The sequence below is a fragment of the Pleurodeles waltl genome, chromosome 10, assembly GCF_031143425.1.
Source record: "Pleurodeles waltl isolate 20211129_DDA chromosome 10, aPleWal1.hap1.20221129, whole genome shotgun sequence".
NCBI classification, from domain to species: Eukaryota; Metazoa; Chordata; class Amphibia; order Caudata; family Salamandridae; genus Pleurodeles; species Pleurodeles waltl.
Genome location: NC_090449.1, coordinates 89,943,877 through 89,964,887, shown reverse-complemented (window position 1 = coordinate 89,964,887; position 21,011 = coordinate 89,943,877). Strand labels below are relative to the sequence as shown.

Here is a 21,011-nt window from a genome sequence, read left to right as displayed (position 1 = left end):
AGCACACTGACAACAGGCAATACATGGGAGCAACCATGGCAGAAAGAAAGACTTTCCTACATTGTGTAAGTGACTCTAGGATCGGTGAACAAACCCCCCCCCCCCCCTACTGCTCTTCAGTGATATTGGGGGCAGGTCCCGAGGTACGCACTGCAGATAGCGTCAGTGAGTCATGAAATCATGGTGAGGGGAGCAACATTAAGCACCACAGTGGAATGGTCAGTTAGTGTTACACTGAGAACTATTCATCGACAGGAGACAAAAGATGTTGTCTACAGTTTGTGGCGTTACTGAGGGGAACAAAGCTATACCTGTACTAGAGTCAGTCAGTGCCAACGTTTGCCAAGGAGCTGGACCGAGGAGGCGGCTGCTATCTCCTGATTGAGGTCGCCAAGGCAAGTGAAGCATTCCTGCCCTCCTGGGCCTTCTGAGGGGAAGGCACTGCCCCAGATGGTACAATGGTGGGCAGCCCCCCCACCTGCACAGCCAGGAGGACCACCAAGACATGTGCAATAGTAGTCTGGATAATGTCAGTTTCCGAATGTTTGGGAACTGTTCCTCCAGGCAATCCCATGCAGCTTCTGGCGCATCAAAGAAGAAAGCACGCAGATTGTGGATTACCTTTAACTTGGATGAGACGGGGAGCGCATATGTTAGCCCCACCACTGTCATCTGTTTTTTTTTTTTTTTTTTTAGCAGCTTGGAAAGAGAAGTGCTAATGCTGGATCGCCAGTGTGTAATCTGGAGATAGTGAAACTGGTGCACTGTTGATTGTTATGGGTGCATTCTCTCTGGCGCTCCCAAGGATGACTTCACATTAACTGAAGTTAAGCATATGGGCCACTATGGGGCATGGTGACTCACTAGGAGACGGGTGACGCATAGGAACTCATGCACCCTTTCAATCACAAACAATGCTAACATACCCTGGGGCGCCATTCTGATTTTCAGCTAGGTCTTGATATAGTGTGTTGAGTTGGAACCCTCTGTTTTTTTTGAGGCATGCCAATAATACATACGTTCCTATGGAGTGCTTGCCCTTCAGTGTCCTCTGCTCAGTCAAATAATGGTGTGACCTGCTTTTTGAGCTTGGCAATGAAGGTGAAATGTTCTGCTTGTTGAGGGGCCAGAGAAGATAAAGTCCCTTTGTTGGTTTTGACTATCTGCTAGTTTCTGGTGATACTCTTTAAGAATGCTTAGATCTGTAGTGATTGCGTGAAGCTGCTGATCAAATAGCCAACCTAGAATCTCAGATCTCCTGAAGTAAAAAGTCCCGATGGATCACACTATTTAATGGTAAAATCGTTTTTGTGATTACAATTTTAAAAATGGCACTTTTAGAAAGTTGGCATTTTCTGCCCATATTCTTTTCATACTAGCCGCATGTCTTTGGTCACATGACTGGGTGTAACCGAGACACTCTGAATTACTCCCAGATAGTCACACGATAGAGGGCTTAGGTGTACCTTAATGGGCCACCTGCTGACAGGATGAGGGGCGGAGATGAGTATCAATTCTTCAACATACTTATGGATCTGTGGATACTCTACTTTGCCAGGAAGAAGGACTGCTGTGTGATGAAAGGACTGCTACCCTGCTGTGCTGACCTGCTGTCCCTCCTGCCTAGGAGAGGAGAACTGGACCTGCACATTCATCTTGAACCCACAGCTACCAGAGTGACTCCAAGGGCTAGTCTGCTGGCCTCTTGATCTGAACCTCAGGGGGCACGAAAAACTCCCCAACATCCAGCACCAGAAGCTGGCCCTAGCTGAAGCAAGTTCATAAACCTCAAATGGTGCCCCTCCATTCCTGGACTCTTGGTGTGGTTGATGTATGGAAGTTTTGGGGCTCTTCGCAACAGAGAATGGCCTCTTCACGCCAAGACCTCGCTGTCTGCAATGTCATTCAAAGCAGAGCTCCAGCAGCCACCTCATCAGGCTACGGCTTCGACCCCTCATGGGGACAGGCAGCATGAAGCTACAGCAATGTCCGTCCACGATGCCTGGCCTGCTCTTTGCCTTTCTCCTGCAGCCTTTGGCAATGTTCTCCCTGCTCCTTACAGCCTCCTCCACTGCGAACAGGACTCTTTGCGCTGATCTGAAAAGGTAAACTACAGAAGAGGTAATCTGGTGGCCAGCCAAACTGCACTCCTTTGTGGTCAACCTGAACGTGTGACTTTGACCCAGTCCAGCACGACTAGACATCCATAGTTGGCACTTTGTGCTTTTTGGTGGTATTTTCGCCAAAATATTTAAAAATTACTGACTTTGTTTCTATTACTTGGATTTTTGTTACTTTTGTGTCAAATAATTTATTAAAATTTACTATATTTTTTTAATTGATGTAGGAATTTTCTTGTGTTGTGTTTTCACTTTATTACTGTTTGTGTGATGCATAATACTTTACACATTGCCTCTAAGTTAAGCGTGACAGCATTTTTTGCCAAGCTATCCAAAGTTAAGCACAGGTTAAATTAGTAACTTTTTGTGCTGCAAGGGATTGTGGCTGTTGCTTGCACACAGATAACACCCCAGTCAACCAACAACTCAATTTCTCACATACATACTTTGATACCGTTTATAGCCCTCAAGATCAAACCAAGACTATTAGTTTAAAATGTGCAATGACTTACATCAAATTAATACAACTTTCAGATAATAAGGACTACTTTTCTGCACACTGATCACTTAATCACTTTAATTTTCATTACATACCAATGTAGAGAAGATGGAGATAATTTGTGATTTCACCTCAAGTCTAAATCATCCCACATCTTACTGACTGTGCTAATTGCACTAGTAATAACTTTCTACTTTGCTCCTATAGTTTACCCTTATACAAACTGGTTCCCCTGCTGATAAACGAGTAATGTTCTGATTTGGGTGTGATTAATTGTGTAACATTCTAGCTCATCGATCACTACCAACAAAGTGTAATTTACTAAGTTGGGCATGATCCAATTGAGTAAAACTTTGTCATTCACTACTCCCAAAAGAATCACAAGATCAACTGTTGCTGTTGAAGTCTACAATCCTTACAATAATTTTGTTCCAGTCTGTATGGATGACATTGTAATCACACAACACATGTGTTAACGTATGCTTTACAAATACACATGTTGAATTTCTGCTCTGATTAGTCAACCTCTGGCCTTCCGTAATTTTTTGTACATTTTGTTTCTATGGCATGACTCCACAACAAGGTACTGTTATTACACAGATTTCTTTCCACTACTGCTTTTTTTTTTTTTATTCACTCAATGGTAACAGATTTTTTTTTTTTTTTTTTGCTCACCACCTTCCATCAACGAATTTAACAACTGTGCATTAAAACTGCATTACTCTGAGCAGGCCTAGAAAATTGAAATCTGTTTTAAATATCTTGCATCTCATATTTCTTAATCACCATCCAGGAACCAATACTAACATTGAATTCCTAAACTTTGTGCAATTTATCATTCTCTATAATTTTCTCCTGGGTCTGATTCACCCTTTCTCTCAATTTATTCTCATCTATTCTCCTGTCATAACCACCAACATTTTTCTCAGTCAATCATCCTGTAACCAACTTGGGTCTGCTACACATCCCTCTTAATTCGAAAGGCAAAATCCCTGTTACAGAGTATGGACTAATATGACTCATCCATATATATTCTCTCAAGAACTCCACAACATCCTTACCACAAGTCAGAGCAGTCTGAATCCCCTCCTAGAGAATTCTATTTTCCCTTTCCACAGCACCATTGGTTTGTGCACTGTCACAAAGTTACAGTATAATGCTTCACATCCCTCAGTTTTAAATTGTTTGCCATTTTGTCAGACACAAGTTGCACACCTTTGTTCTTGACTCATTCAGCTGGCAAACCTTCAATAGAAAATATCCTGGACAAAAAACGTATGGCTGTGATGGTACTTATTTCTTGAATAAACTCATAATAAATCAATTTTAAATAATAGTCTATTGCTATGATCATGTAATTGAGGATCCTGTTGTACAGCATTAATCAGCCCTACAAAATCTAGTGCAATTTTTCTCCCCAAGCTCTTTTGGGAAAAGGTACCGCCACTAATGGGGTATCTTTCATTTTCCAGTGTATGTTAGATAAAATACACTCTCTACATGTTCCCATCATTTGATTAACCTCTTTATCCTGCCAAAGCACAGGCTAATGTTTCTCTTTCTATAGTGCTGTATTTTTTCCTAGCTTCTTTTAAATTTCTAGCTGCAAATGCCACTTAGTTCCTGCCCACTAACTTTTTGCCATAATACAGCACCGAGTCCTATTGCACTAGTGTAAACTGCAATGCACTTCAATCCACTGAGAAATGTCTTCAGAACAGGAAATATTAATAAGATATGTTTGATATTCTGGAAGACTTGCTGTTCCTTGTTACCCCAATGCAAATGCTGCATTCTTTCTAAGCATTTTTTAATTGGTTCCATTAAGGTGGTATATCCCTGAACGAACCTGGAGTGATAATCACTTACGCAAATGAATGATCACAGTTCGTCCTTATCGTAAGTGTTAGGGGCATCTCTAAAAGCTTCCAGAAGGTCGGCTTTGGGTTGAATGCCCTTGGAAGAAATCCTGTAGCTCAAATAATCAGCTGCTTCAGTTAGAAACTGCCACATATCTAATGAACCTGTCATGCTACTTTCCCTGAGAATGGTAAACACTTTATCCAAAATATCATTATGCTCCTTAATAGATTTTACAAAGACCAGCAAGTCGTCCTGAAAAGCTATGACTCTGGTTAGGTCTTTGAATAAATGATACATCAGTTTTTTTTAAATACACTATCGGCTAAAGCTAGTACGAATGGCAACCTTACATACTTAAAAACTCCAAACAGTGTTATGAAGGAAGTGAGCAGCTAAGAATTTCTTTCCAACAGCCATTGATGATATGTGGCTCTAAGATCAATTTTACTAAAATACTTCGCCTCACCAATAATGGACAACAATTCCTGTATTTTTGGCAGGGGATGGCACCCCACAACAATATTTTTGTTCAGTTGTCTCGAATCAGCAGAAAACCTAATGCCAACCCCTTTCTTCTTTGCAGTAACAATAGCACTGATCAATTCAAATGCGTTTAGAGCTTCAGTCACTGGAGCATCAACTTACTCCTGTAAATGTTTTTCTAGATCAAATCTCATGCTCAGTGGTTCGTCTCTGACGTTATGGGCGGCTGGAATAGCTCCTTCTTTTAAAATAATCTCCTGCTCGAATTCTTTGACAGTACCTATTTTATTGCACAGTACTTCAGGTTATTTCTTTTTGAATATCCTCTAAGTCTTGTGATATTTTATTGACGGATAAAACAGGTGTTGCTATGCCAGATTTTAATACAATCCCTCCTTGATCTACCCAACTCAATATGTCAGGCCATTTTACAGCAACATAAACTATGGTGTAACTGTGTTTTTCAGAAAGCTCCAGAACATCCTCCAAAAAGACCATTGTTTCAATTTCTGAATCACCATATGCTATGGCCCTGATATCAGGTGATTTTATTTTGCCATCAGCCCATAGTTGTTTTTCAAGTGAACTCAGAAATCATTGTGACTGGCGACCCTGAATCCACCATTATAGTTCATTTTACACTGCCAATTCTCACTTCAGAGAAAGGACCATGTTTAGTAGCTGTAACACCATGTTCGTTTACGAAGTCCACCATAAGTACTATGTAGTCAGGTTTTTCTCCAATAACTTGCTCGTTACTGTCCAGCATGCTGTTAACTTTCATAGGAGTTAAGCTATGAGCCTTAAATACCCTCATAAAATGTCACATGTTTTTACATTTATTACTTTTATTTCCTAGCACAAGACAGTTAGTAAAATTACCTAAATGCAACAGAGCCACACCTACAACATGAAGTAGTGCGATTGGATGCAACACTTTACATAGTCTCTATCTTCTTTGAGTGCACAAAGGCCGCCTTTTTCTGTTGATGGATTCTCTCACTCTCAATACCTTTTGCAATTTTAATGGCTTCTTCCAAAGAAGATTAGTGCAGCATAGTAAATATTCTTGAACCTTTTTTGATGCATATTTCAACACAACTTGATCCTTTATGTACTGATCAACATTGTCAAAAGAACAAAAAGATGCTAAAGTCCTTAAAGCAACTACATATTGTTCAGTATATTCAGATGATGATTATTTTCTTGAATCAAAATTAAATCTTTCCAACACAATACTCGTCTCCTCAGTAAAATTGAGAGCTAAGCATTTTTTTCCTTCAGCATAAACATTTCACACATTTGCAACACCAGAAAAAACACCACTAGGAGCTTGTAAAACAGGTATGAGGTCAAGTATCTTTCGACCTTCTGCTCCTAAACAAAAACAATATGGAGCTTTTCTTGCAGGTGCATAATTAATGGCATCAAGTAATTTTCGGAAATTATGCAACAGTGTGCCCATTTGCATACAGGTTTTCATAAATTGGTTAAATAAAGGAGGCTGAATAGTTCCACTGGAAGCCATAGTTTCACTCAAAATTTGTCGATAAGGTAAAACTGATAAATATCAAACGTAACTATTTACTATAAAATACTAACTAAAGCCTAAATTATTACCATAAAATGAACACGAAATGACAGTTCAAGAAAATATTAACCTTCTTTACTGTCTACTTTCACTCAATACATTTAATTTCTATTCCTCCATACAACAACACACTTTTATAGCACAGATTTTAGCTCCGATCCAGAAGACATAGCTGTTGTGTTATCTATGTCACGTTGTAACGAAAGCTTTAGTTTCCTAGTTGAGAATGACCACTTTGATGCTGTACATGCCAACGTTCAGAAACACTGGTGTGCACCGAGATGTGAACAACATGACAACAGCTACACCCAAGATGGCCACGTATGCGCTGAACGGGGTGACGTAGCTTGTTTCAACGGAACGGCAGAAAGAAACGTGCAGCTCAGGCCAGGCCTTTCTCCTCGGACATCACACTCACCAATGTATCCAAGAAGTATCTGTTTCACCCAATGCGCAGACATCACCTGCGCCAACACACTCGTGACTCTCACAGAGGTGCTACAGCCAAAGGGAGCTTCATACAGACTTCCAGGTACCCGCCGTTACGCCTACCACAACTTGCACGTTCTTCTCAGTTGGGTCTTCTTCTCTGTGGGCTCTTTTTCCTGTAGAATACTTGCTTCTGAGGAATTGCTCTGGTTTACCTTGTCACAAGTTTGTTGTAATCATAAAGATGATGCCAGGAGTCAGAAAAAATGAATTAGCCTTTACTTTATTTAAGATGAAGCAGTACCCACCAAGGTAAGACTAGCAGGATTGAAATCTCTCCAACTGCCACCAGTCAGAGATCAGATTAAAATTCTGCAATCACAAAACGATCACAATACAATCACAGCTCATAGAAGCGCATGGCCAGAAACCATCCGCAACTATTCCACATGCAACCCACATTCTATATTAAGTGCGCTACACTACACATGCTATATTACACTTCAACAGGTGCCTTATGATTTTCAGTGCAACATCCTTTAACCCATAGTCTCTTCTTCCTTTATAACTGAATTTCCATCAACTCCATATCTTGAATTTGCACATACCTGTTGATCTTTGATTCTTTGTAATTCCCATTTAATAACCACTTCAGCCAAGTCAACAGCCAGTTTTCTTTGTTCAATGGTGACACTAGGGGTAAAGCCCAATCTCTGCATTGCACTGACCATATGCTGCACCAAATGGTGACGTACTGGGTAATAAACCTGTATAAAACAATTAATAGAGTTTGTTTTATTATATTGTTAGTATTGGTGGAGTACTAACAACATCAGTATGGCTTAACCACAAAAAAGTGCATCTATAAATGTATTTGAAATTGTTTATAAACATCAGCACTTAAAATACCTGGAAAGTGGACTGTGCTCAGTAGTATTCAAATATGATATAACAAATATTTTTGTTGCTTATCAATAAGAGGCTTGTAGTGTTTTACATATACTCAATCTATGTAGAAATCAGATTACATGGACAAGTTCACTTAACACACGAAGACAGAACAAGAAATTTGAGAGTAGTGGTAGGAAGACATGTTGCCATTTTTACAAATTATAAGTAACATACTGCATTTCTTCATCTTGCGCTCACCAATCAGTTTTGTAGCACTAGCTGTCAATGACAAAACAGTCAACAGTGTAAAGAACAATGGGGAAATGAAATAAACACTGCAAACGCAATTTGTTTCAGGTGCTCTATGTTGTATGACCACAAGAGAGGATTTAATGACTGCAAACCCACTGCTACCCAGGTCCCCAGTGCCAGATATCTTTCCCTAAAACTGTGCAATTGTTCCCCAATTGGCAATACCTGTGTCACCCCCTATAAGTCCCTAGTAAATGGTATCCCTGGTACCCGAGTACCAGAAAGGGTCCCCCAAGGGCTGCAGCATGTATTGTGCCAACCTCAGGGACCTCTCACCTAGCACATTCAGGCTGAGTATCTTGGTGCAGCTAAAAGTGGAAACATGACATGACACACATCCTGTGTGCCATATCCATTAAACACTGCATGCAATATATGTAAGTCACCCATACAGCAGGCCTAAAAGTCCTAAGGCAGAGCGCATTATATTACATCTGAGTATATATCTGCAAGAGCAATATGCTCCTGCTATGTCTATGTAGATTCTCAGACATAGTGGGCGAACAGGGAAGACATTTTAAGTATGTGTGCTGGACACTGGTCAATACGAGTTTCCCAGCCACATTATGACTTCACTGAAAATAGGGATGTTTGGTATCAAACATTTGGTATCAATAAACCCTCACTGTTGTCAGTGATGGATTTATTAATATATGCACCCAGAGGGCAGGTTACAGGTACCCCCAGAGAAACATACTATTTTCCATTGTGCTGGCTGACTACTTCTAGCTGGCCTGCCTCCACCAGACACGTTTCTGACACCCAGTGGTGAAAGCCTTTGCATTTGGGCGGACAGAAACTAACAGTGTTCTGGCAGGCATCCAACAGGATGGCCTGGGGGGTGGGAGTCTGCATTCCAAGGTAGGGGTCTTCAAAGAAGCCCAATAAATGCAAAAAGAACAAGTGATGGACTGTAGGAAGTTGGCTCTGTATGTGCTATTTCAAAGTAAGGAATAGCATGCACAGAGTCCAAGGGTTCCCCTTAGAGGTAAAATAGTGGTAAAAAGAGATAATACTAATGCTCTATTTTGTGGTAGTGTGGTCGAGCAGTAGGCTTATCCAAGGAGTAGTGTTAAGCATTTGTTGTACATACACATAGGCAATAAATGAGGTACACACACTCAGAGACAAATCCAGCCAATAGGTTTTGTATAGAAAAATATATTTTCTTAGTTTATTTTAAGAACCACAGGTTCAAATTTAACATGTAATATCTTGTTTGAAAGGTATTGCAGGTAAGTACATTAGGACCTTTGAATCATTTCAATTGCATGTATACTTTTCAAGTTATTCACAAATAGCTATTTTAAAAGTGGACACAGTGCAATTTTCACAGTTCCTGGGGAGGTAAGTTTTTGTTAGTTTTACCAGGTAAGTACGACACTTACAGGGTTCAGTTCTTGGTCCAAGGTAGCCCACCGTTGGGGGTTCAGAGCAACCCCAAAGTTACCACACCAGCAGCTCAGGGCCGGTCAGGTGCAGAGTTCAAAGTGGTGCCGAAAACGCATAGGCTTCAATGGAGAGAAGGGGGTGCCCCGGTTCCAGTCTGCCAGCAGGTAAGTACCCGCGTCTTCGGAGGGCAGACCAGGGGGTTTTTGTAGGGCACCGGGGGGGACACAAGCCCACACAGAAATTTCACCCTCAGCGGCGTGGGGGCGGCCGGGTGCAGTGTTAGAACAAGCGTCAGGTTCGCAATGGAAGTCAATGAGAGATCAAGGGATCTCTTCAGCGCTGCAGGCAGGCAAGGGGGGGCTTCCTCGGGGAAACCTCCACTTGGGCAAGGGAGAGGGACTCCTGGGGGTCACTTCTGCAGTGAAAGTCCGGTCCTTCAGGTCCTGGGGGCTGCGGGTGCAGGGTCTTTTCCAGGCGTCGGGACTTAGGTTTCAGAGAGTCGCGGTCAGGGGAAGCCTCGGGATTCCCTCTGCAGGCGGCGCTGTGGGGGCTCAGGGGGGACAGGTTTTGGTACTCACAGTCGTAGAGTAGTCCGGGGGTCCTCCCTGAGGTGTTGGTTCTCCACCAGCCGAGTCGGGGTCGCCGGGTGCAGTGTTGCAAGTCTCACGCTTCTTGCGGGGAGATTGCAGGGTTCTTTAAAGCTGCTCCTTTGGATAAAGTTGCAGTCTTTTTGGAGCAGGTCCGCTGCCTCGGGAGTTTCTTGTCGTCGTCGAAGCAGGGCAGTCCTCAGAGGATTCAGAGGTCGCTGGTCCCTTTGGAAGGCGTCGCTGGAGCAGAGTTCTTTGGAAGGCAGGAGACAGGCCGGTGAGTTTCTGGAGCCAAGGCAGTTGTTGTCTTCTGGTCTTCCTCTGCAGGGGTTTTCAGCTAGGCAGTCCTTCTTGTTGTTGCAGGAATCTAGTTTCTAGGTTCAGGGAGAGCCCTTAAATACTAAATTTAAGGGCGTGTTTAGGTCTGGGGGGTTAGTAGCCAATGGCTACTAGCCCTGAGGGTGAGTACACCCTCTTTGTGCCTCCTCCCAAGGGGAGGGGGTCACATCCCTAATCCTATTGGGGGAATCCTCCATCTGCAAGATGGAGGATTTCTAAAAGTTAGAGTCACCTCAGCTCAGGACACCTTAGGGGCTGTCCTGACTGGCCAGTGACTCCTCATTGTTTTTCTCATTATCTTTCCTGGACTTGCCGCCAAAAGTGGGGGCTGGGTCCAGGAGGCGGGCATCTCCACTAGCTGGAGTGCCCTGGGGCATTGTAACACGAAGCTTGAGCCTTTGAAGCTCACTGCTAGGTGTTACAGTTCCTGCAGGGGGGAGGTGTGAAGCACCTCCACCCAGGGCAGGCTTTGTTTCTGTCCTCAGAGAGCACAGAGGCTCTCACCGCATGAGGTCAGACACTCGTCTCTCAGCAGCAGGCTGGCACAGACCAGTCAGACCTGCACTTAACAATTGGGTAAAATACAGGGGGTATCTCTAAGATGCCCTCTGTGTGCATTTTTTAATAAATCCAACACTGGCATCAGTGTGGGTTTATTATTCTGAGAAGTTTGATACTAAACTTCCCAGTATTCAGTGTAGCCATTATGGAGCTGTGGAGTTCGTTTTTGACAGACTCCCAGCCCATATACTCTTATGGCTACCCTGCACTTACAATGTCTAAGGTTTTGCTTAGACACTGTAGGGGCATAGTGCTCATGCACATATGCCCTCACCTGTGGTATAGTGCACCCTGCCTTAGGGCTGTAAGGCCTACTAGAGGGGTGACTTACCTATGCCACAGGCAGTGGGAGGTTGGCATGGCACCCTGAGGGGAGTGCCATGTCGACTTAGTCATTTTCTCCCCATCAGCACACACAAGCTGGCAAGCAGTGTGTCTGTGCTGAGTGAGGGGTCCCTAGGGTGGCATAAGACATGCTGCAGCCCTTAGAGACCTTCCCTGGCATCAGGGCCCTTGGTACCAGGGGTACCAGTTACAAGGGACTTACCTAGGTGCCAGGGTTGTGCCAATTGTGGAAACAATGGTACATTTTAGGTGAAAGAACACTGGTGGTGGGGCCTGGTTAGCAGGGTCCCAGCACACTTCCCAGTCAAGTCAGCATCAGTATCAGGCAAAAAGTGGGGGGTAACTGCAACAGGGAGCCATTTCTTTACATGGACGGAATGCTGAACAATGTCAAACATTCACCCCCAGTACAGAGATCTGGGCCTAAATCCATCGTTTTTTTTGCTGCCCATGCCATTCCAGTTTGGACCCAGCCATATGCAAACCAGTCCTGACCCTGTTCCCCATGGGAACAGTCCAGCCCGAACTGCCAGGCCAGGTCCTCCCTGGACTGGAAACAAGCATCCTGGGACCGGTTTCGGGGTTTCACCCCTCATCAGCCAGGCTAGCCTGAATCCAGTGGCATGGGAAGCACGGGACCCACGTCTGGGCATACCCTTCCCACTGCCAACCCAGTAGAGGGTGCAAAAGAAGAGTCCACGGTTGGTCGAAGACTGCAAGAAATGCACCCTAGGAAAATGCTATTGGGTTCCTGCGTGATACAAAGGATGTCCCACGACGTGAAGATGGATACAGACGTGATTTCCTGTTAGAAGTCGCCAACAAAGCCTTGGTTATGACAAAAGTGCGTTTTGCATCAAAATGGCGCTAAATGGACCCAAGAGGGACCAGGGGGCCTCAACTCTTGTGATGAGGGAGAGGGGGCTCTCAGCACTCTAGAAAGCCCTCAGGATGCCAGCCAGCACCCACAGGAGTCCCAGGACATGGGGACAAAGAAGGTGCAAAACGCGGTTGGTGCAGCACAACAAAGGAAGGTTCCACGCCGCCGGAGAACAACTCAGCGAGTTGAGCGTCTCAGGATTGAGTGCAGGGGACCTGGGCCAGGCTGTGCAAGAAGGAATTTAGCAAACCGTGCATAGAAGAGGCCTAAGGAGGTCAAGAAGAAGCAGTACACAGGGGTACCTTCGCTCTCTGGGAAGGCAAGGTCTTACCTCCTCCAAATTGCGTCAACAGGACCTCAGGACAGTATGTCGATTATGTCCACCCTCTGTGTCCTTAGGAGCACGCTCGTCGCTGTGAGGAGTCCAAGGGTACCAGTTGTCGTCTTGGAAGGTGCCTGCTGGAGCAGGGGAGTTACTCCGTCACCCCACAGGAGATTTCTTCGGTCCTTCTGGTGCAGGATGAAGACAGGGAGTCCTCAGAGTGTGCACATTGTGGACATTGTTGCAGTTGCTGGCTCGAGCTGAAGTTGCAGAGGAAAAGTAACCCTTGTGGATACTTTGTTGCTGTTTCAGCGGTTCCTGGAGCAGGCTGCGGTTGATCCGAGGTCAGAGGATGATGAAGTTGTTGCAGAGAATTCCCGAAGGAAACCTGCAAGCCGAATCTGAAGAGAGTCCACAGGAGAGATCCTAAATAGCCCTGAAAGGGGGATTGGCTACCTTATCAGGTATGGACCTATCAGGAAGGGTCTCTGACATCACCTGCTGGCACTGGCCACTCAGAGCCCTACAGAGTGTCCCCACACCTTGCACAGCAAGATGGCTGAAGTCTGGGACACACTGGAGCAGCTCTGGGCACCACCCCTAGGGTGGTGATGGAGAGGGAGTGGTCACTTTCCTTTCCTTTGTCCAGTTTCACACCAGAGCAGGGGACAAGGGGTCCCTTAACCGGTGTAGACCGGCTTATGCAAGGAGGGAACCATCTGTGCCCTTCAAAGCATTTCCAGAGGCTGGGGGAGGCTACCCCTCCTCAGCCTGAAACATCGATTTCCAAAGGGAGAGGGTGTAACACCCTGCTCTCAGAGGAAATGCTTTGTTCTGCTTTCCTGCGACTGAACTGCTCAGACCCCAGGAGGGCAGAACCCCATACTGGAAATATATAAGGCCCAGGTCAGGGGCACTGCCCTATATGGAGAGGAATTGTGGGGCTTTCATAACCAGCAGAATATCCTGCAAGTCAAATAAAACAACTTTATTAGAAATATCTGTAGGCTGGGATGGGCACCCAGTTAGTACCTTTAAATTGGATCTTGTGCTGAACAACTTCTCAGATCATGCAGCCCTGAAGCCCTTTTTGTACTGCATTAATCTCTGGGATATGGTAGAAATGGAACCTTTCAGGAAGGGAATCAGAGACTTATTAGACAACTCAAATTGCCTGGATAAGGTTAGTTGACTGTGGGAAATGAAATAAGCGTGGGTTGAACTGGGTTTCCCCTAGTATTGGGAGAACCCCGGAATGATTCCAGCTGATGCGGTCACAAGTCAAGCAGAGATACTGGGAGAAGGCCAACAATTGAATTTCCCAGAGGAGTGGGTTGGGCCGCCTGGCAATTTAATTTCTGCTTGTTAAGCAGGACCCGCTGGTTGAACCTTTTGTGGATTTGCCCGCACCTGCTCATGTTCGGTCCCTATTACTCCAGTTTAGATATGGTAATCTACTGTTACACACTTAAACCGCTCGATGGTTGTAGAACAGCCCCGGTGATAGTAAATGTCAATTAGGTGAGGAAACAATTGAACACTTCCTTTTTTGTCCCAAGTATATGGTTCCAAGGGGAAAATGGATTATTCCACTTTGCAAAATCCTATCTCTTTAAGATAATGCTAATCCTTATAGAATTTGCAAAAGTTATATGTCAACAGAGGTAATAAGCGCCATTTCCAAATATTTGTCCGCTGCCTGATCTACCCACTGTAGAGCCCTTAAGGAGCCTTAATGAGATGGCCCACAGTAAGAGCCTTTTATTGCGATGTTTTGTACCTGGCTATCAGCCTAGCCTAAAGCATGAATTTTTTTTTTTTTTTTTTTTATACGGTCAAAGTTTTAGCTTATATTATCTTTCTTTTTCCTTTCCTTCTAATTTAAATGTAATTATATTTTAAATATTATAATGTAATCATATGAATTGCATTTTATGGTTTTTAATTGTTGCAGACTCCATGAGCAGTCTGTAAAATTAATTACAATCTTCTCTAATTGATCATTCACTTTATGATTCCACTTAAAATAACAAGATGCTTTGAACTGTGCACCTTGGCCCCTATTACTACAGATTTTTAGAGTTGCTGGTACGATGAACTAGAAGAACCATTAATACAGCCTACTGATTGTACTGTATATTCTATTGTATAAGATATACTTTGTATGTGTATAAAATATACTGGCATCTGCAATTTTATCTTCTCTTAACTGTGATCATGATACAATTCTTTGTTTGACTGAGATTGTATGTTTCCATATGTCAAACTACTAATATATGGAAAATGTCACTTATCCAGTGTACATCTGTTTGTGGCAAGTAGTGCTGCCGATTCTCATGCTATGCATAGCTCTTCTGACATCTAGTGTTGGGCTCAGAGTGTTACAAGTTGTTTTTCTTCGAAGAAGTCTTTTCGGAGTCACGGGATTGAGTGACTCCTCCTATCGGTTACAGTGCGCATGGGCATCGACTCCCTAGTTAGATTGTTTTCCCGCAAAGGGTGATGGAAGGAGTGACCCAGTGTACATCTGTTCGTGGCATTGGTCGCTGCAGATTCACATGTTGTGCACAGTCCGCCATCTGGTGTTGGGTCGGAGTGTTACAAGTTGTTTTTCTTCGAAGAAGTCTTTCTAGTCACGAGACCGAGGGACTCCTCCTCTTTGCTTCCATTGCGCATGGGCGTCGGCTCCATCTTAGATTGTTTTCCCCGCAGAGGGTGAGGTAGGAGTTGTGTGTGTTAGTAATAGTGCCCATGCAATGGAATGAATAAGTATGTACAAATTAAGGTTAAGTAATATATATATATACAAATGTACAAATGTTGAAGATAACTTCCAACGGCTACAGGCTCCCGGGGAGGCGGGTGGGCACATGTGAATCTGCAGCGACCAACGACACGAACAGATGTACACTGGGTAAGTGACATTTTCAGTTCGATGGCATCTGTTGCTGCAGATACACATGTTGTGCATAGACTAGTAAGCAGTTATCTCCCCAAAAGCGGTGGCTCAGCCTGTAGGAGTGGAAGTAGTCTGAAACAAAGTTCTCAGTACGGCTTGACCTACTGTGGCTTGTTGTGCGGATAGCACGTCTACACAGTAGTGTTTAGTAAATGTGTGAGGCGTGGACCATGTGGCTGCCTTACATATTTCGTGCATTGGAATATTTCCTAGGAATGCTATGGTAGCGCCTTTTTTTCTGGTTGAGTGTGCCCTTGGTGTAATGGGCAGTTGTCTCTTTGCTTTAAGATAGCAGGTTTGGATGCACTTAACTATCCATTTGGCTATACCTTGTTTTGATATTGGGTTTCCTGTATGAGGTTTTTGAAATGCAATAAACAGTTGTTTTGTTTTTCTAACCTCCTTTGTTCTGTCGATGTAGTACATTAGTGCTCTTTTGACATCTAATGTATGTAGTGCCCTTTCAGCTACTGAGTCTGGCTGTGGGAAGAACACTGGTAACTCTACCGTTTGATTTAAGTGGAACGGTGAAATAACCTTTGGTAGGAATTTAGGATTGGTTCTTAGTACAACCTTATTTTTGTGTATTTGGATAAAAGGTTCTTGTATTGTAAACGCCTGAATTTCACTTACTCTTCTTAGAGATGTGATGGCAATGAGAAATGCAACTTTCCAGGTTAAGAATTGTATTTCGCAAGAATGCATGGGTTCAAAAGGTGGTCCCATGAGTCTTGTCAAGACGATGTTAAGGTTCCATGAAGGAACAGGTGGTGTTCTTGGTGGTATTATTCTTCTTAGGCCCTCCATAAATGCTTCAATGACGGGTATCCTAAACAGTGAAGTTGAATGGGTAATCTGCAGGTATGCAGATATTGCTGCAAGGTGTATTTTAATGGAAGAGAAGGCTAGATTTGACTTTTGTAAGTGTAGTAAGTATCCCACTACATCTTTTGGGGATGCGTGTAAAGGATGAACTTGATTATTATGGCAGTAGCACACAAACCTTTTCCATTTGCTTGCATAGCAGTGTCTAGTGGATGGTCTTCTAGCTTGTTTAGGACTTCCATACATTCTTGAGTGAGGTTTAAATGTCCGAATTCTAGGATTTCAGGAGCCAGATTGCTAGATTGAGCGATGCTGGGTTTGGGTGCCTGATCTGCTGTTTGTGTTGTGTTAACAGATCTGGCCTGTTGGGTAACTTGACGTGTGGTACTACTGACAGGTCTAGTAGTGTTGTGTACCAAGGTTGTCTTGCCCATGTTGGTGCTATTAATATGAGTTTGAGTTTGTTTTGATAGTTAGAATCGACACCGAATCGTGAAGAGCTCCGGTAGCCCTTCGGGCTATTGTGTCAGACAATAGTCCAGAGTCATACCCTACCAAGCCAAGGAGCGTTTTTCGGGACCGGAACGCACGACAGGCCTCACAAGTTTCTTCTTTGTGCTCGGGTGACAGGCACAAGTTACAGACCAAATGTTGGTCCGTATATGGATATTTATTGTGGCATTTAGGACAGAATCGGAACAGGGTCCGTTCCATCGGTGTCGATGTTACACGCGGTCGGGCCGACCAGGCCCCGACGGGGGATCGAAATTACCCCGAAGGGCTACCGGAGCTCTTCACGATTCGGTGTCGATTCCAACTATCCCGATCCCGAGCGAAACAATACCGACGTAGTTTTTTGAAGTTTTGACTATCTTTCCGTCCCGAAACCCGGAGCGAAAAGGAACACGTCCGAACCCGAGGGCGGAAAAAAAACAATCTAAGATGGAGCCGACGCCCATGCGCAATGGAAGCAAAGAGGAGGAGTCCCTCGGTCTCGTGACTAGAAAGACTTATTCGAAGAAAAACAACTTGTAACACTCCGACCCAACAATAGATGGCGGACTGTGCACAACATGTGTATTTGCAGCAACAGATGCCATCGAACATGTATATACATATATACAAATGTTAAACTTAAATGACTATAGGCTTCCGGGGAGGAGGGAGGGTGCATGTGAATCTGCAGCACTACATGCCACAAACAGATGTACACTGTAAGTGACATTTTCCGTTCAATGGCATTTGTAGCTGCAGATACACATGCTATGCATAGACTACAAAGCAGTTAGTCCTCCCAAAAAAGCGGTGGTTGGCCTGTTGGAGTTGAAGTTGTTTGAAATAGTGTTCTTAAGACAGCTTGGCCTACAGTGGCTTGTTGCTGTGAAAAAACATCAACACAGTAGTGTTTTGTAAATGTATGAGGAGTTGACCATGTGGCTGCTTTACATATATCAACCATTGCTATGTCCCTAAGAACGCCATTGACGCACCTTTCTTGTAGAATGTGCTCTAGGAGTGATCAAAAGTTGTCGTTTTGCTTTGATGTAGCATGTTTGTATGCATCTAACAATCCATCATGCTAAACCTTGTTTTGATATGGGATTGCCTTTATGTGGTTGTTGGAAAGCAACAAAACATTGTTTTCTTTTCCTAAAATCTTCGGTTCTGTCTATATAGTACATAAGAGCTCTTTTGAGATCTAGGGTATGAAGAGCTCTTTCTGCCACGAGTATGGATGTGGAAAGAAGACTGGCAATTCCACTGTTTGGATGATGTGATGTGATGTGTTTTGGTAAAACAAATTGGATTTGTTCTAAGCACAACTTTATGTTTGTGCACTTGGAAAAAATGTTTTTCAAGAGAGAAGACTTGTATTTCACTAACTCTTCTTAAAGAAGTAATAGCTACAAGGAAAGCAACCTTCCATGTTAAATATTGAATTTGACAAGACTGCATGGGTTCAAAAGTTGGTCCCATGAGTCTGGTAAGTACGGTATTTAAATTCCATGATGGAACAGGTGGTGTTCTAGGTGGAATAATGCATTTTAATCCTCCCATGAAGGCTTTAATAAAAGGATCTCTAAATAGAGAAGTATGTTGAATATTCTCTAAGTATGCAGATATTGCAGTGAGGTGTATCGTGATGGATGAGAAAGCCAAATGTGACTTTTGCATTTGAAGTAAATATCATCAAATATCTTGTATGAATGCTGTAATTGGGTCAGTGTTTTTAGATTGACAGTAGTATACAAATCTTTTCCACTTGTTTGCTGGTATACAGCAGTTTAACTCAGAGAATAAAGTGGTGTCCTAATCCCATCCTGTCAGTCCCGGTAACTGCGTAAGCAACTGGGTAGCCAGGACACAGCTAAAAGTTTGACATCTACTTTTAACATTGAAACAGGACTGTATGAACTAGCCTTCAGGTGGTCTTTACCTGGCTTTGGTATTAGTGCCTCTGTCATAGAATGCAGCAGTTGTTGGGTCTCATGTGCCTCTCCAAAGACCTCCAACAGTCTGTTGGCACGGACGAAAAAACTTTGTAAAATTCTGCGGAAAAGGTGTCACCTCCAGGTGCCTTAGCTGTTTTAAGTTTATTTATTGCTTCGGTCAACTCTGATTTTGTTATCTTAGCTCCCAATTGTTTGCCAACCAATGTGGTGACGGTCGCCAGATGCAGCTCATTTAGGTAGCTATTTAACACCGTCATATTCCCACACTGAGTAGGGTACATGTAGACCGAATGCAGGTGATCTGCAAAAACCTTATTTATGGCCTGTTGGGTATAGAGTTTGTGGCCCTCTCGGACACAAATTGTAAGGATCGGCTGTGGGCCCGTTTCTTACTGGATTAATCTAGCTAATAATGTGCTCATCTTGACTCCTTCTAGATACCACAGTTTCCTAGCTGTGGCCTGGTTGGGTTTCTCTAGTCTGACCCAGGCGTCATCTAGCTGTCTTTTTAGTTGGTCTCAAGCCATCCAGGCAGCATCTTCATCACCTTATTTAAGTCTGCTTCATATGATGTCAATTTGTTTTCTAATAGATGTGGGATCCCAGTGGCAGCGAATTTACAGACGCCCCAAAGAACCACCTTCATGGCATCCCATTTGTCCGCTCTGCTCCCCGCAGTCTCTGAGTTTTCTGTGAAATATTGTGTTAAAGACCGTAAAATGGTATTACACAATACAGGATTAGTCAAAGTGTTGGTTTGGAGTCTCCAGAGAGGGATCCTGGGGAGTTGTCTACGTATGGGGTATGTAGTTAATAATGCTGAGTGAACAGAGATAATGGGCCAGGTACTGAATGTAGTCTATAGTATGGACTTCAGTTGCTGATATGAAAAGGTAACCTAATCTGCTACGGATGCGCTTGTGGCGGGCGTACAACAAGAATAGGTGAGGGTATATGGATGGTAATGTCTCCATACATCTGTCAATTCTAGAGCATGTAGCTCGAGGTTTAGTGTGGGCCTTTGGTGGGTTCCTGTCCATTTGGCCATTTAAAGTACAATTAAAGTCACCCGCCATAATAACCTCTGTGGAACGTGGAATCTGAGCTGCTGTAATACTGATCCCATGAAATAGTCATCATCAATAGTCAAACTGTAGACATTGATAATGCACAGATCATGAGAATCCAAGGTCCCTTCAAGGACAACAAACTGTTCCATATCATCTCTCTGTCACCCTTGTTAGTTAGAACTGCACCCTATTTTTATACTGAAGTAAGAAGTGTGCTGGAAAAAGGAGACTGTACTTAATATTGTGGGCTCTCAGCCTGTGTTTGGTGGGGAGGATGTCTCTCATAAATTCTTGCACCCTCCTGATATAGTCTGGAAATATGAGGCTAGGGGTACCCTCATAAGTAGGAGAGCCATGAGACCGAGCATATTGAAGGATGACGTCTCTGTAATTAAATAGTCGGCCAATTATCACTTGAGGGTGGGTGGGGGTTTCCAGTCTGTGGTACTTGACCCAGTGGCACTGTGGGCCCTTTCAACTGCAAAGAAATTCGAGAGTCTAATAGATTCTTGCGCTGTGGTGATCCCTCAGCGCTCTATGGGAATCCTAGCAGCCGGAGATTGCTACTGTGTAAGCGTCCATCTGCGTCCTCCAAGCATTTGGCCATCTGAATAGCACCGTCTCCAAGATCCACAACTGTAATTTGTAGCTCTAGCACTGTAGGCCATAGGTTTGCAGTGTATGCTTCTGTATAGGTGATTCTCTCCACTACCCCCCAGAGATCCAAGCGCAGATGGTTTATATCCTTGGTCATAGCATCCATTTTATTCTCCAAGGCCTCACGGGATTCTGCCCCACGATTGCCTCCAGTATTTCAGCTGTGTCCTGCCCCTGGTTCCCGCCGGTCCGGGGGAGAGACTATTGTGTCCATTTTGCTGCGCACCATGACCAGGAATGGTATATTGTGTTCGATTGGGCTCCTTTTGTAGCTTTATCTTTGCCCCTGGCAGCGATGCAGGCAGCAGATATAATTTGGGCTCAGTAGACACCCGGTCCCTCTGGGCTCCGCTTGTGGGTCCAGTCTAGATTGGCCCAGTGTCATGGTATGAGGATACCTTACAGTTAGGGGACCTGTAGGGAAATCCACAGT

The 21,011-nt window shown here is 43.9% G+C and overlaps 1 protein-coding gene across 3 annotated transcripts in view; it reads right to left on the bottom strand.

The window, feature by feature from the left end:
• The window catches only part of TRRAP (transformation/transcription domain associated protein), a 1,102,174-nt gene that overhangs the window by 398,741 nt on the left and 682,422 nt on the right, over nt 1-21,011 (bottom strand). For all 3 annotated transcript variants that reach the window (XM_069209830.1, XM_069209829.1, XM_069209828.1), the window contains one exon: nt 7,594-7,752. In XM_069209830.1, the coding sequence (XP_069065931.1) occupies nt 7,594-7,752 (159 nt within the window). The remainder of the gene's footprint in view (nt 1-7,593; nt 7,753-21,011) is intronic.